General features: G+C 34.1%; 1 protein-coding gene across 9 annotated transcripts in view; it reads left to right on the forward strand.

The window, feature by feature from the left end:
* Nucleotides 1-14380, forward strand: part of HERC1 (HECT and RLD domain containing E3 ubiquitin protein ligase family member 1) — a 189782-nt gene that overhangs the window by 123089 nt on the left and 52313 nt on the right. For 8 of the 9 annotated variants that reach the window (XM_023497786.2, XM_031955414.1, XM_031955415.1 and 5 more), the window contains exons 39-44: nt 228-426; nt 2820-2980; nt 3967-4083; nt 6189-6420; nt 9797-9921; nt 10689-10909. In XM_023497786.2, coding sequence (XP_023353554.1) covers nt 228-426; nt 2820-2980; nt 3967-4083; nt 6189-6420; nt 9797-9921; nt 10689-10909 — 1055 coding nt within the window. The remainder of the gene's footprint in view (nt 1-227; nt 427-2819; nt 2981-3966; nt 4084-6188; nt 6421-9796; nt 9922-10688; nt 10910-14380) is intronic. The other variant, XM_031955417.1, reaches the window with a different exon arrangement.

A 14380-nucleotide genomic window follows, 5' to 3' on the forward strand; every position in this document is an offset into this window, starting at 1 on the left:
TCCATTAATGTATGCATTGTATAGAATACGAGTTGTAGTTTTAAAAGATTCATGCATTTTTCTATGAATATTTATTGATGTTCTATGCTTTTATTTAAGTGGTTTATTAAGAACTTTTCAACATCTTACAATTTGAAGTTATCTGCTATTTCTGCTATTTCTTCTGCTCGTTGTCACTTTTGAAAATATTGTTTCCTCATGTCTTTTGTTAAATATTTATTTTCTAGAAGTTGATCAGCAAACAGAAGAATGTGAGCAGACACAGCAGGCACAGACACCAGTTACCACTAGTCCTTCAGCTTCTAGTACAACATCCTTTATGAGCAGTTCTTTGGAAGATACAACTACAGCAACCACCCCAGTAACTGATACGGAGACAGTACCTGCCTCAGAGTCACCAGGGGTTATGCCACTTAGTCTTCTCAGGTAGAAAATGTGACTTGTAATATATAGAGTGTGGAGATACTTTTTCTGAAACATGTGGGTTATTTTCTCTTGGGAAAGTATATTCAACTAAATTCTAAATTATAGAATTAAAAAATTTCAGTCCTAAGAGTATATTTTAGAGTTGGTCTAGTATCCTTCTGCTTTCTTCATTTTACAGTTGGGGAAACTGAGATCCAGAAGTTGTGATTTTTTTTCAAATATTATTCAATCCAATTTAAACATTTATTAATTAGCTGCTTTGTTCAAGTATAGTTGAGATGTAGTGAATAAAGAGTCAGTCTTGGAGCCAGGAAGGGCTTGTGTTCAAATCCCACCTTTTGACATATACTACCTGTGTAGTATGTGAAATAGCACTTAATATTTCATTACTTTAGGCAGCTCACAGCTGCAAAGAAGGTAGAGGGAGCTTGCTCACCTAGAAGTTGCCTGTATCAGAGAAATCACAAGTCTATTCTCTATCTTTTTTCTGGGATTATAAAAACAGCTTTAAGATAAAATTTAATTTTGAAGTACTTAAGATTTAGTGATGTGATTGAGTAAATATCAAAACATTATTAAACACTTAGTATGTATCAGGCACTTGCTAAGCTTTGGAAATATAAAAATAAGGAAGCAAGAAGTCTGTCACCTTTTTTAGTCCTTCTCATTTCATGTCACTCTAAAGTCTCTTGTTTGGCATGGAAAGAGGTATCCTTTATGTGTACCTTTGAATCCCATCCACTACTGTCTTCCCCAGCAAATTTTTGCCTTAGTTGTAAGCCCTACTCTACCTCTAAATCTTTAATCTTTCCTCTCTACTGACTCCTTCCCTCCTTTCTACATACACCCCTCAAGAACCACCGACCTGACCCTTTTCTCACTTTCTTCCTAAACCTGCAATCTGGCTTCCGACAAACCCCACTATTTAATTGAAGCTTTCCTCTTCAAAGTTATCAAGGAATTCTTGATTTCTGGATTTAGTGATTCAGTCCTCATTTTCTTGATCTTTCTTAAGAAAGATGACTTTGTTTATGATGAAAGGAAAGGTTAAAGAAAGGATAGTTTAGAAGTAAAAAGATCAGACAGGAAGCTCTGTACTCATCTCAGGAAAATTTGAGAATCTGAACTATCTCCATTGGTTAGTACAGATGCTTAGCACATAATAGACACTTAAATGTTTGTTGACTATGAGAGAGATTGCATAAATAGAAATAACAGGAGTTCTTATGTGTTTCATTAAAAAGATCGTTTTGTAGAAGTGTTTCAAATGGGATACATAATATGAGGGAAAAGGAGTTGAAGATGAGTCTAGGTGACTTGGAGAGTACTTATGCTATCAGACATACATCAGGAAGGAGAGGGATTTTGAGGGAAAATGAGTTTTGTTTTTAGATACATTGAATTTGTGTCCAGTGGAACTTTGGGGGGTGGAAAGATCAATATCATCTCTTTCCTGGGAAGTGGGTGGTAGCAGAAGAGCAAAAGTGTGGACTTTTGAGCAATTTAGAGTGGAGAGAGAAACTGACAAAGTTCAGATCTAATGCCCACAACTTTCTCAGCAAAGTAAAAAGTGAGATCGTTTTCTAAGAGTATAAAAGAAAAGAGATGGAGTTAGGATTTTAAGGGAAAAAAAGAAATTTGGAAGAGATGTGGAGAATCTAATAGAGTCAGTGAGAAAAGAATAAAGAATGACTCAGGCAGTGAGAGAGCTCATCTGAAATGCATTAGCTATGTGGGTCTGGGCCCATATATGGAACATACTCCCTGTCCCATAGTTATCATGTGGATTTAGTGGGATCACATAGCCAGTAAGATTGTGTTTGAATTTAGATCATCCTGACTTCAGATCCTATCCTCTATCCAGTGTGCTACCCACCTCTGCCCCTTGCAGTTAAAGAGAATTAAGGACATTTTACCTTTATTTGCTCTATTGGCAAAGTGCTTTAACTTAAACTTTCTGTTTCATCTTTTTCCCTTATCTCAAAAATATCTGTAGACATTAAAATAGTGTATATTTTGTGCACTAATTTGTGCACAATTGTATTCACGTATCTTAAGTCCTTTCTCTGTAATCTCATTTTCCTACTAGTAGCAGTGCGAAGATTAAAAGTTTAAATTTCAGTTTTATACTAATTAAATGGAATTAGACAAAAAGTAGGCAAAAAATGGGATGTGTTGAGCTTTTGTTTTAGTTCACGTCTTCTCTTTTGGTATGCAGCTAACTCATTTGTGTTCCTCATTGCTCAACTGTTATATAGATTTAGGATGGGGATATCTGATCTTTACCATTATATTTACTATATACTACAAACTGTATTTGTATTTTTACAAAGGAACTTGTGACTTTTATAATTAGACGAAACATATCACATTATTATTGTTCTTTTAAAAAGGCAAATGTTCTCCAGTTATCCAACTACCACTGTCCTTCCCACTCGGCGGGCACAGACTCCACCAATATCCTCATTACCAACCTCTCCTTCTGATGAAGTTGGAAGGAGACAAAGCCTGACCTCCCCTGATTCACAGTCTGCAAGACCTACCAATCGAACAGGTTTGAGACAATTGACACCAATATTAAAAAAAAAAAAATTCACACACTATTGTATGGTGAAGAGTAGGAATTAGTTTTCATGATTTATAAATGAGACTTCTGTTTTAACCACTGGAAATAATGGCATAATAATTTTGTTTTAGTAAAAGTCCCAGGATACCGTGGATTAGAAACAACAGATTGAGGAGTTGAGAAATGGAGTCTGCTTAGATGTAGGCAATAATGATAACATTGAGAGCTGATAGATTGACTGAAAAAAAGATATGGAACATGAAAGCAGACAAAACAGACATAAGCAATCTATTTTTATGCCATTTATAATGGGATAAATTACCTTATAGGCCCCAGTAATCTCCTGAGAGTATTAATGTTTTATAGCACATTGTAAAAATAGATATATAATATATTCCAAGAAAAGCATGTTGTGACAAATTGTGTTTATTGTACTACTTAAATGTACGGGTGACTAAAAATGATAGCCAGTTTGTAAAATGAAGCTTGGCAAGAATCACCTTAAGATAGTGGTGCGCAGGTGAGGCCCTTCCCAATCTGCAAACATAGGCCTCAGGGTAAAATTTGAAAGTTGAGTGAATTAACCTCCTTTGGGAGCAACAGAGAGATTACAGAGACAAATTTAAGCTTGATGTGTAAGAAAAATCTTTCTATTAAGTAGAACTACCTGGCCAATTAAAAATCATTTGTAAAGAAACTGCTATGTGCTGTGTTTGAGCTAGAAATACATAAAAAATAAACTTGTCTCTGTCCTGCCAGCAAGGAGCTTACATTTTTACTTGGAAGTAGACTAAGTAGGTCATAGAGATTTCTTGCAGAATGAAATTTTGTGATACTGTAAGAAGTTTCAACAAAAATTATATAAATCTTTTATTTTGGTATTTATATGTGATTTTCTATGCTACTTTAGCACAGTTACACAAGTGGTTGTTATTTTAATAACTCTCAAGGTCCTCATTTCTTTTTCTTTTTAGCTTTATCTGATCCAAGTAGCAGACTTTCAACTTCCCCTCCTCCACCAGCTATTGCAGTCCCATTGCTAGAAATGGGATTCTCTCTTCGGCAGATTGCAAAAGCTATGGAAGCCACAGGTAAGACAGATAGTCTGAATTGCAAAAACATTTCCATCTACACGGAACAACCTAAAAAGATTCATTATAAAATCATTAATTTATCTTTCAGTTTACTTTTGAAAAACTGTGCGTGCTATACTCATTTTTATAAGTACTACTTGTTTTCAAAGCTATTCTGTTTTCTATGCTTCCTTTTACATTCTTTCTATACAGATCTGCTCTGCACTTATCTTTTTTCTCCCCTCCCTCTTAACTTAAAGGTGACTGTCATTAGAGACACACATATTCTCTCTCTCTCTTCTCTCTCTCTCTCTCTCTCTCTCTCTCTCTCTCTCTCTCTCTCTCTCTCTCTCTTCGTTTTATCAGTTCAAAGAGGCAAATAGCATCTTCCTTTATCTAGGTACTTTATAGTTAATTTGGATATAAAATGATTTAGTCACTCAAAGTTGGTCTTTTAAAAAAATGCTATTGCTCTCTACAATGTGCTTGGTTTTGCTCATTTCATTCTTTATTATTTCATGAAAGTTTTTTCCAAAATCAGTGAGTTCATCACTTCTTATATCATAGTAGTTTTTTTCATCATGATCATATATCACAGCTTGTTTAGCCATTCCCCAATTGATGAGCACCCTGCAGTTTCCAGTCCTTTGCCACCACAAAGCGAGCTGCTACTATTTTAGAACATAAAGGTCCTCTTCTTTTTTTGCTAATCATTTTATGGAAAAGACTTAATAGTAGTATTTCTGAGTTAAAGGAAATTATAGGCAGTTAAATAAGTCTTTGGGCATAATTCTAGATTCCTCTCCAAAATGGTTAAATCAGTTCACAAATAATGAATTAGCATCCCAAATGTTCCACATCATGTCCAATATTTATTGCTTTCATCTTTTGTCATTTTAGCCAATCTCATAGGTATACAATGATATTTAAAAATTGTTTTAATTTGTATTTCTCTAATCAATAATGATTTACATCATTTTTTCATATGACTACAAACTGTTTTGATATATTTATCAGAAAACTGCCTGTTCATATCCTTTGACCATTTGACAAATTCTTGATATATTTGACATTATAAGACCTTCATCTGAAAAATTGTTTTTAAAATTCCATCCCCATGTGCCCCCCATGTCTCCCCAATTTTCTACTTTTTTTCTAATCTTGGCAATATTGATTTTATTTTTACAGAACCTTTTAATTTAATGTAATCAAAATTATCCATTTTATATATCAGTATACTCTCCCTATGTCTTGTTTATTCATAAATTGTTTACCTATCCATAAGTCTGATAGATAATATGTTCTTTGTTTTTCTATTTTTCTTGTATCTCCCTTTAGATCATGTGTCCATTTTGATCTTATCTTGTAAGACATTTTTCTGTGCCCAGTTTCTTACCATATCTTCCAGCTTTCCCAACAAATTTTAAAAAATGAAATAATGAATTCTTACCCCTAAAACTGAAGAAATCTTCATGCTTGTCAAACACAATGTTACCACAGTTATTTATTGGTGTAAATTGAATATGTTTACTCTGCTCTGCTGATCTAATTACTTATTATTATCTATTACTTTTCCAGTACCCAGATTGTTTTGATAATTACTTCCTTATAATATAGTTTGCCACTATACCTCCTTCCTTTACATTTTTTTCATTAGTTCCTTTGATATTCTTGAACCTTTGTTCTTTTAAATGAACTTTGTTATTATGTTTTCTAATTTAGTAAAGTAATGTGAAGAATCTCTTAATACTTAGCTGGGCTGGTTCATAAAAGCAGACTCGTTTGGTTGCTAGGACATCACTTGAATCTTTTTCAGTCACAGTAGGTAGATAGAATCTTTTGGTGAAATCTCTTATAGAAACCTTTTTGGAGAATATGCTCCAGAATTGCACAGGATGAGAAAGCATGTAATTTTCCCCACTGGTACATCTGTGCCAGTTTTAGGGGAGTACTCACAACATTAGAAAGATCATGAATTTATTGGAGTTTGTTTTTACATAGCTATGAAGTTTGACAAAAACAGTTAACTGTCTCCAAAAGTAGTTAGAGAAGAATATTCTACAGCACGAATGTCTACTGTATAGAAAGGTGGTTTTCTTTTTTTTTTTTTTTTTTTCTGTCAGGTGCGAGAGGTGAAGCAGATGCCCAGAACATTACAGTTCTGGCCATGTGGATGATAGAACATCCTGGCAATGAGGACGATGAGGAACCTCAGTCAGGTAGCACTTCTGATTCACGTGGAGCAAGAGTTTCAGGCACCAACAGTGGGAAGTCTAATGACCCTTGTTATTTGCAATCACCTGGGGACATACCATCAGCTGATGCTGCTGAAATGGAGGAGGGATTTAATGAAAGGTGAAATGCTGATTTTAATTTTTCAATTTTATGTTGCAGTAGTGGTAAATTTCAACAATGGTTCTAAATTAGCTTTGACTTATTTTGGAAAAAAAAAACAACAACCCAGATACTTTATTTAACAACCTTTTATTAAAAACCCCAATACTGTTATGGCATTTGGTAGCATTCTAAGAGGTATAAAGATAAAATAAACCATGTTCTCTGTTCTTGTGGAATTTACAACTAGAAATAATACTTATTGTTGAACTTTTTAGGGAATTTACTCTAGAGACAGTTTCCACCTGTGGGTTAAGTTGTTCCCTGATTGCATGACCTTGAACAAGTCAATCTCTCAATGCCCTAGGTACTGCTTTAAAACTTAGTCATTAATTTTGCTTAGAATTAAAGAATATAAGCTTTTTTGAGAGTGAGAGAGAGTCTCTGTGTGTCTAAAATCAGTCATACACTTGTTGTTAGTTTTAAATTTGCTATATAGCCAAACAACTCAGGTTGTTAAATTTTTTGTCTTGGTATTCATTTCATTTAAATATAAAGTGGTGGCTGTCCAAAGCACCATGGTGTTGGTACAAACGAGGTATAAAACTTAGCTGATTACAGTTTCTATCTTTTGTCTAGGTAAATAAGACCAAAAAAAAAAAATTCTAGAACATATGTTATAAAAGTTACACTGTTTTCTTTTGTTTTTTTTTAAAAAGATGTTATCATGATTGATAGGGAGAAGGATATTACTGACAAGTAGAATCAGAGAAGGCTTCATGAAGGAGGGGGCATTTGAGTTGGGCATTGAGTGGTAGTCTACACCTAAGGAGGAGAGAAGAATCTGTAGGTATAAGAATATGAGAGGCAGAACCATTCGGGCACATTCTGTGTAAATACCAGTAAGTTAGCTGAAGTGTAACAGGTATAAAGCATAAAAGTAGGATTATAGCATAATGTGGGGGAGCTTGAGTAATAGACTAAGGAACTGAACTTTGGTAAATTATAGCCAGTCAGGGAAGATTTTTGGGGATAGAAGTGACACAACCAGAGCTGTACAGGAGTGTAGAATCAAGAATAGCTGTTAAGGTATTATAAGAAGTAAATTGGGTAGCAATACAGGTGTGTATAGTAGCAGCAGAAACATAGTGGAAGGAATGACTTTATGGTATGTTGTAAAAGTAGAATTTTTTTTTATTTTTTTTTGGTTTTTATTTAATAGCCTTTTATTTACAGGATATATGCATGGATAACTTTACTGTAAAAATAGAATTAATGGGAATTGGATTTAATATGAAAGATTGAAAGAGAAGAAAGTGTTTGGGATAAACTTGAGTATAGGGATAGAGAATACAGGGTGAATGATGACACCACAGATAGAGAATAAGATAGAATTCAAGTCACCAAACATTTAACAAGTTCTTTCTAAGGGTGAGGTACCAGACTAGATCCTGGGAATTAAAAAAAAAAAAGTAGAAAGTGAAGATGGACCTTATTTTGAAGAAGTTTATATTCTACTGGGAATATGAGCTATACAAAAACCTGTTTTGCCCCTTCCCCTAACCAAAAAATATTTTTTTAGAGTAGAAAAATCATTCTAAGAGAGAACATTAGCCAACTTGGAATAATAGAAAAGGTCTAATGTAGAAGGGGATTTCTGAGCTCTGCTTTGAAAGAAGAGAGGTCTTCTACATGACAAAAGTGGTGATGTCATTCCAGAAAAGAAGAATAGGTTTTTCAGAGGCAGAAGTGGGAAATGGAATGTCATGTATAAGGTACAGAATGAAGAGAATACATAAAGAAGAATCATTCAAGAAGACCACAGAGTTGGTGGAAACCAGATTTCAAAAGCTTTAAATGGCCTGCTGAGGACTTTGTATTTTATCCTAGGAGGCATTTGGAAATCCCAGAAGATTGAGTAAATGTTATGTGACAGTAACATTGTCCTATCTGTGTTTAGGTTATATCAATTTGACACCTAAGTGGAAGATGACTTATCCAGGAAAGGGATAATAAGGGCTTTGAACCAAGGTTAAAGCTGTGTCAGTAGAGAGATGAGTACACAAAATGTTGCAGAGATGGGAAAGATAAGATATGGCAGTTGATTGAGTGTAGGAGTTGAAGGAGAGGGAGCAGTGTAGTATGGCATCAAATTTGAACTTGGGTGACTAAGGAAATGGTGGTTTCATTGACAAAATGGTAAATATTTCAATTAGAAATGAGGTGGGTTTTGTACATATTGAATTTGAGATGCCTACAGGTAAAGATCTCCACTGGGCTATCAGTCATGCAAGACTAAGACTAAGACTGGGGACATAGCACAGACAAAAGAGAAGAGGCAGTATGGAGAGCAGGATATGGAATCAAGATGATCAGGTTTCAGATTCTGCCTCTGAAACGTAATGGGTTGTATGGTCCTGGGCACATCACTTAATCCCTCAGTGCTTCATTTTTTTTATCAGTAACATGGAGGAGAGGTAGGACTTTAAGGTCTCTTGCAAGTTCTACATCTGTTATTCTGTGAACAGAAGAAAAGCTATTCTGAGAGAAGATTGGAGAAGAATGATCTAGAAATGGCCATGAAAAGGGAGGACGGAATAGTACTAATTCCCCTCTCCTGTTGAGAGAATAAACTTCACTGGAGAAGGGTAGAAAGAGACGTGGTGTCATCGATGTGGGCTTTTACAGTGATGAAAGAGGGGAAGAATCTTTGTTAAAAAGTTGAAGGATGTTGAGGACTTGTGGACAGTGGCAAGATTTCCAAAGGTCAAAAGCACCTGTGGGATGTGCTAAGTGGTGGACAAATTGGATAGCTTTGTAATTGTAGGCTGTGGGCCTGAAGAAGAGTGGTACTGATGAAAGTGAGAATGAGAATTTGGGAAAAGATAGTATGGGCATTTTCTTTATACCTAAGAACATGAGAGTGGGTGGGAGCAATGGAGAATGGATAAAATGGGAGATCGATTACTCTGGTTTGCTTAGGTCAAAGAACTAAGATGATGAACGATCAAAGGGGCCAGTTAGCCCTGAATTCAAAATAAGAGCATGCCTCTATCTCTAGTAAGCTCCATTAATACAGTTAGACCATGTTACCAATATTATGGGCTTCCTAGACAAGAAACTGTTCTGAACTGAATTTCTTTGAATTTTGAAGAAATGTATAGATATTGGCAGTCAGATTTAATCTTGTTTAGATTAACTATTTTAATTGTTTTTCTTTTCATGCATTCTATAAAATAATAATATGAACCAAAAGTTAAAATTATTTTCTACAACCATTTCAATAATTAATTTTTTACATCATTATAGAATTTTATTCCCTTTGAGATAGATAAGATTCTTATCTGTTGCTTAGTGATTTTTTTATTTCTGCTTTTGTTTTGAAACTAATTTGCAGCACTGATAATTTGGATCATTCAGATAATGCAGCTTCTGGAAGTGGACCTCCTTCCAGGAGCCGCTCTGCAGTGACAAGGAGACACAAATTTGATTTAGCTGCTCGGACGTTGTTGGCAAGAGCAGGTAATTCTACATTGCAGATTTTACTGTTTCCATACAATGATAGATTTAGAATTGGAATGGACTTTAGAGATTATTTTGTCCAGGCACCTTATTTATTTATGAAACTTATCACACAGGTAGTAACTAACTAGCAAAACTCTGATCTAGACTCAGTGCCTTGACTCCTGTCTAGTGCTCTTCTTGCAGTTCCTTTATGTCATTTATTTTTGAATATTCTTTGTGTACAAAGCACTATGCCAGGATTGTAACTTAAGGGCCAGAAGAAACATTAGAGATCATTGAGTCTCATTGATCACCATAGTATTGGTGAACATAGTATTGAGTCTAACACTCTGGTACATTTAAATAATTCCACCAGTCTGTCCCTCTATCTCCCAAAAGAATTGACATGTAAGTAGGAGACAATGCATATGTTTTAAATATGATGTTAACAAATGTTGACTTAATATCAACAGTTAGAAAGAACAAAGTGATCTAAGGGTTTCAAGGGCCAATATTGGCTTTAGTGCAGTTTTTTTTAATTCTTATTTTTAAAAATATAAGGTTTTGTGTAGAACACAGTATTGTCTGTATGATAAATATTGTTGGACATGGAGATAATACTCATAATTTTTTGAGTAGATACATTCTTACTCTTGTGGTCAGCAATCTGGTAAACAAGCTAAACCTCCATCTCTTATTTTATTCTATGATAGCAATTAAAATGGACTAAAATGTTTAGGATTTTTTTGTATGCAAGTAAAATCTTTTTCTTTTTTTGTTCTGAGCGGGGTTATACCGTTCTGTACAGGCTCATAGAAATCAAAGTCGACGAGAGGGAATTTCTTTACAGCAAGATCCTGGGGCATTATATGACTTTAACTTGGATGAAGAACTGGAAATTGATCTAGATGATGAAGCAATGGAGGCAATGTTTGGACAAGACCTGACCAGCGATAATGATATTCTGGGAATGTGGATCCCAGAGGTATTGGATTGGCCTACCTGGGTGTGTGTGATTGCAGCTGGGGCTGCTTTGACTTATTTTTGTTGTGCTTCCTATTCGTAACAGCTTATTGTCTGATTTCTGAAGTTAAAGTATTAACTTTTATGATAACGCTGTCTTAAAAAAATGTTTTGAATTCATTGCTTACTTTTATGGCTGCAAACCATTGAGGAAAAAAAGTTTCAGGCCATAATGAAATATAATATTTGAATTATTTTGTTGTAGACAAATTATAATGTGTAAGAATCATCTTAGGGAGATTAGGTGCGCTATATAACAGTTTTTATGTTAATATGACTATTGGAATTCACAATTATATTTAGTCAGTGTAACTTTTTATTCACTAGTGATTTTCCCATTACTTCAGACAAAAGATGAATAAGTGCTTGTTCCATTTAAAGTTAATTCTTAATCAGGGACAGGCTATACTACAGAAGTGGCTTTGAAGTCCTATCAACTTGAATTTTGTGATTCCGATTTAGTCCCCCAATACTTCTATCACATAGGCACTTCTGAAAAACAATGAACTGGGTCTAGAATTGTATGAGAGGAAAATATGTTAAATAATTGAAAATCTCTAATGATGAGAAATCTACTATCTCCTAAAGTGACCTATTCCACTTTTGGACAATTCTGTTAGGGAATTTTCTTTTTTAGTAAGTCTAAACTTAACTGCTTGCAACTTTTTCTCCTTGTATCTAATTCTGTCCTCTTGCACTAAGCAGAAAAAGTGTACCTTATGCTTATGTGACAGCTTTTCAAATTACTTTTAAATTGTTTTTGCATCTTTAATACTTCTTCAGGCTAAATATTTTTAGTCCTTCAGTACTTTTTTATCATACAGCATGACCACAACTGGCCATTGCCTCATAGATTTAAGGCAAAAAGGAACCTTAGCTTAGTATGAGCTCCAAATTTCACTGATGAGGAAATTGAATCACACAGAAGTGAAGGTAGTTGGCCAAGGTTTTACAGAATGGTTGTAACAAAGCCAGAATCTAATTTGGGTGCTCCAATCCAGCATCCAGTGCCCTTCAATGCTGATCTCAAGACATCTTCTAAGGAATACAACAGGACTGTTCACTCTCTAGTTCTAGATACAACTTTTAAAAATGTTCCTCATTTACATGTAAAAACAAATTTTGGGGGGGTTATACATGAAAATTCATTTTTTAACATTTTCTTATATATCATGTTGGCAAAGAAAAATCAGGACAAAAGAAAAAAACCATGAGAGGGGAAAAAAACAGAAGAAAAAAAGTGAACATAGTATGTGTTCATTTACATTTAGTCTCCATAGTTCTCTCTGAATGCGGATGGCATTTTCCTTCTAAAGTTTATTGGGATTGCCTTGGATCATTGAACTGCTGAGAAGAACCAAGTGTCTCAAAGTTGATCATTGCACAACTTGCTGTTGCTGAGTACAGTGTTTTCTTGGTGGTTCTTATCTTACTCAGCATTAAAATCTTTCCAGGCTTTTCTAAAATCAACCTGTTCGTTTTTTATGGAAAAATAAAATTTTACTACTTTCATATCCTAATTTATTTAGCAGTTCCCCTGTTGATGACCATCTACTCATTTTTCCAGTTCTTTGTCACCTCAAAAAGAACTAATACAAACATTTTTACTCGTGTGCATCCTTTTCCCTTTTTTTGATTTTTTTTGAGATACAGACCCAGCAATAGCACTGCTGGATCAAATGATATGCACAGTTTTATAGATTTTTGGTCATGGTTTGAAATTGCTCTCCTGAATGTTTGGATTCTTTTAAGATGGATTATCTTGTCATCTTAGCCAATCTGACAGTAGTGAAGTGGTATCTCAGAGTTCTTTTAATTTGCATTTATCTAATCAGCTATTTAGAGTATTTTTTTCATATGACTGCAGATGACTTTAATTTCATCATCTGAAAATTGTTCATATCCTTTGAACATTTATCAGTTGAAAAATGACTTGTATTCTTATAAATTTGACACAGTTCTTATATATTTTAGAAATGAGGTCTTAATCCGAAACATTGGTTGGGAGTTGAGGGGGAGGAGGAAGCTACTTCTGCTTCCTTTCTAATTTTGGCTGTATTGATTTTGTTTGTCAAAAATTGTTTAATTCAATGTAATCAAAGTTGTCCATTTTGCATTTCATAATATTCTCTAGTTCTTCTTTGGCTATACATTCCTTTCTTCTCCAAAGATCCAATGGTAAATTATTCCTTGGTCTTTTAATTTGCTTATAGTATCAACCTTTATGTTTAAATCCAATTTTGACCTTTTTTTTGGGGGGGGGGGGAATAAAAGGTATGATATGTAGGTCTATGCTGAGTGTCTGACATTATTTTCCAGTTTTCCTAGTAATTTTTGTGAAACAGTGAATTCTTATCCTAGAAGGTAGAGTTATGGGTTTTGTCATTGATTATTGTGTCATGTGATTAGCTAACCTATTCCACTGCTCCACCACTCTATATCATATTGTATCATATTGTTTTGATGACTGCTGCTTTAGAATAGAGTTTTAGGTCTGATACTGCTAGGCCACCTTTAGTTTCTTTTTTTTTTTTTCCTTCCCTTATAGCTAAAGACAACATTTATAGTACAATATTGAATAAAAGTGGTGATAATCATCCTTGTTTCACCCTTAATCTTGTGGGGAATACTTCTAGCTTGTCCTCATTACAAATAATTCTTGCCAATGGTTTTAGATAGATGCTGCTTATCATTTTAAGGCAAACTCCATTTATTCCTATGTGCTCTAGTGTTGGTGTTGTTTTGTTTTTTTTTAAACAAGAATGGAGGTGGTATTTTGTCAAAACTTTTTTCTGCATCTGTTGAGATTATCATATGATTTCTATTAGTTTTGTTACTGATATGGCGATTATGCTAATAGTTTTACTGATGTTGAACCAGCCCTATATTCTTGATATAGATCTCATTTGGTTATAGTGTGTTATCTTGCGCTAATAACTTGTTGTAATCTCCTTGTAATATTTTATTTAAAATTTTTGCATCAATATTCATTAGGAAGTTTGTTCTGTAATTTTCTTTCTTTGTTTTGGCTCTTCCTGGTTCAGGTATCAGCACCATATTTGTGTCATAGAAGGAATTTGGCAAGACTCCTTTGCCTATTTTTCAAATAGTTTACATAGTATTGGAATTAATTGTTCTTTAAATGTTTGGTGGAATTCACTTGTAAATCCATCTGGCCCTGGAGATTTGTTTTTTAGCTGAGTTCATTGATGTTTTGTTCAATTTCTTTCTCTAAAATGTAATTATTCAAGTAATTTATTTCCTTTTCTATTAATCTGGGCAATTTATATTTTTGTAAATATTCATTTCAATAAGATTGTCATATTTGCTGGCATACAGTTGGGCAAATAGTTCCTAATTATTGCTTTAATACTTTTACATTGGTGATTAAGTTTACCCTTTTTATTTTTGATGCTGGTGATTTGATTTTTTTCTTTTTTCTAATCAAATTAAC

This window comes from Sarcophilus harrisii, chromosome 2 (assembly GCF_902635505.1).
Source record: "Sarcophilus harrisii chromosome 2, mSarHar1.11, whole genome shotgun sequence".
In the NCBI taxonomy this organism is placed as follows: Eukaryota; Metazoa; Chordata; class Mammalia; order Dasyuromorphia; family Dasyuridae; genus Sarcophilus; species Sarcophilus harrisii.